General features: G+C 42.1%; 1 protein-coding gene across 1 annotated transcript; it reads left to right on the top strand.

Moving 5' to 3' along the window:
* The first annotated feature begins 176 nt into the window (after window positions 1–176).
* On the top strand, window positions 177–1,124 carry LOC101576641 (olfactory receptor 2A5-like). The gene has a single exon (XM_004648745.1). The coding sequence runs from the start codon at window positions 177–179 to the stop codon at window positions 1,122–1,124; it is 948 nt and encodes a 315-aa protein (XP_004648802.1).
* Window positions 1,125–1,394: the final 270 nt, after the last annotated feature.

The raw sequence follows: 1,394 nt of genomic DNA on the forward strand, positions 1-1,394 counted from the left end.
CCCTGCTAAGTAGCTAGAGCTATGCTAGGTTAATTTGGATAGAATGTTCCCTGAGTGTGGTGATGGCTACTTTGGCTTCATCCCCTGCATCCCTGGCCTTATGCAGTATTCTCTCGTGGAGACTGTAGAAGAATCAGAAATTCATCTTCTTCTTCTTTCCCCAGAAGGAAAACTACATGCAAAATCAGAGATGGAGAAATCACAGCTTTGTAACTGAGTTTATCCTCTTGGGCTTCTCCAGAAATCCCAGGACTAATTGGATTCTTTTCTTCCTCTTTCTTTTCCTCTACTTATTTACAGTTATGGGTAATGGGCTCATTGTTACCCTGATCAAAGTAGATGTGCATCTCCATACACCCATGTACTTCTTCCTCAGTACCCTCTCTCTATTGGACCTCAGCTATGCCACCACTACTGTGCCCCAGATGTTGGTCCATCTAGTGAGCAAGCATAAGGCCATCTCTTACGTTGGGTGTGTGGTTCAGATGTACATTTTCCTGACCCTGGGCATCACTGAAACCTGGATATTTGCAGCTATGGCCTATGACAGATATGTTGCCATATGCTCTCCTCTCCACTATGGGGTCCAGATGAGTCAAACTCTATGTGTCCTTCTGGTAGTCAGCTCTGCACTTTGTGGTCTCATCTGTGCCTTCATCTACACAGTCTTTGCAATGAGTCTTCCCTACTGTGGTCCCAATGAGATCAATCACTTCTTTTGTGAAATTCCTGCTGTCTTAAAGCTGGCCTGCGCAGACACATCCCTCAATGACCAAGTGGATTTTATTTTGGGTTTCATCTTGCTTCTAATCCCATTGTTCCTCATTCTAGCCTCATATATTCGTATCTTCATAGCTATTTTAAGAATTCGTTCCACCCAAGGACGGATTAAGGCCTTCTCCACCTGTACGTCACACATCACTGTGGTTACCATGTTTTGTATCCCATGTATGGTCATGTACATGAGGCCTGGCTCTGAAGCCTCCCCAGAAGATGACAAAAAGTTGGCCTTGTTCTACAATGTCATCTCTGCATTTCTTAATCCTATTATATACAGCCTGCGGAACAAGGATGTGAAGAGGGCTTTCCTCAAGTTAGTTGGAAGGAGTGAGGACACTCAGTAAGCCCTAGAGCATGAAATTTGTAGGGTTTCTGGTCTCTCATACTCACCATGGCAATTTCACTGAATTTATTGAAAGAAATAAGGCCTCCCAGGAAGAGGAAGATATCTTGAGAAAACAAAATATTTTCATGTTGATGTACTAATGAGAACATTAGGAAAGGACTCAGAGAAAATATACCATAGACCTTCTGTGATGTTGGAAAACTCATCTAACTTCTTTGGAATTCAATTTTTTAAAATTTTGTAATAGATAGCAAGTTGAAAATGAATT

This window comes from Octodon degus, unplaced genomic scaffold, assembly GCF_000260255.1.
Source record: "Octodon degus isolate 3935 unplaced genomic scaffold, OctDeg1.0 scaffold00973, whole genome shotgun sequence".
NCBI classification, from domain to species: Eukaryota; Metazoa; Chordata; class Mammalia; order Rodentia; family Octodontidae; genus Octodon; species Octodon degus.

Excerpts from the sequence above, each read along its gene's own strand:
- LOC101576641 (XM_004648745.1), top strand. The coding sequence starts at position 177 with ATGCAAAATCAGAGATGGAGAAATCACAGCTTTGTAACTGAGTTTATC.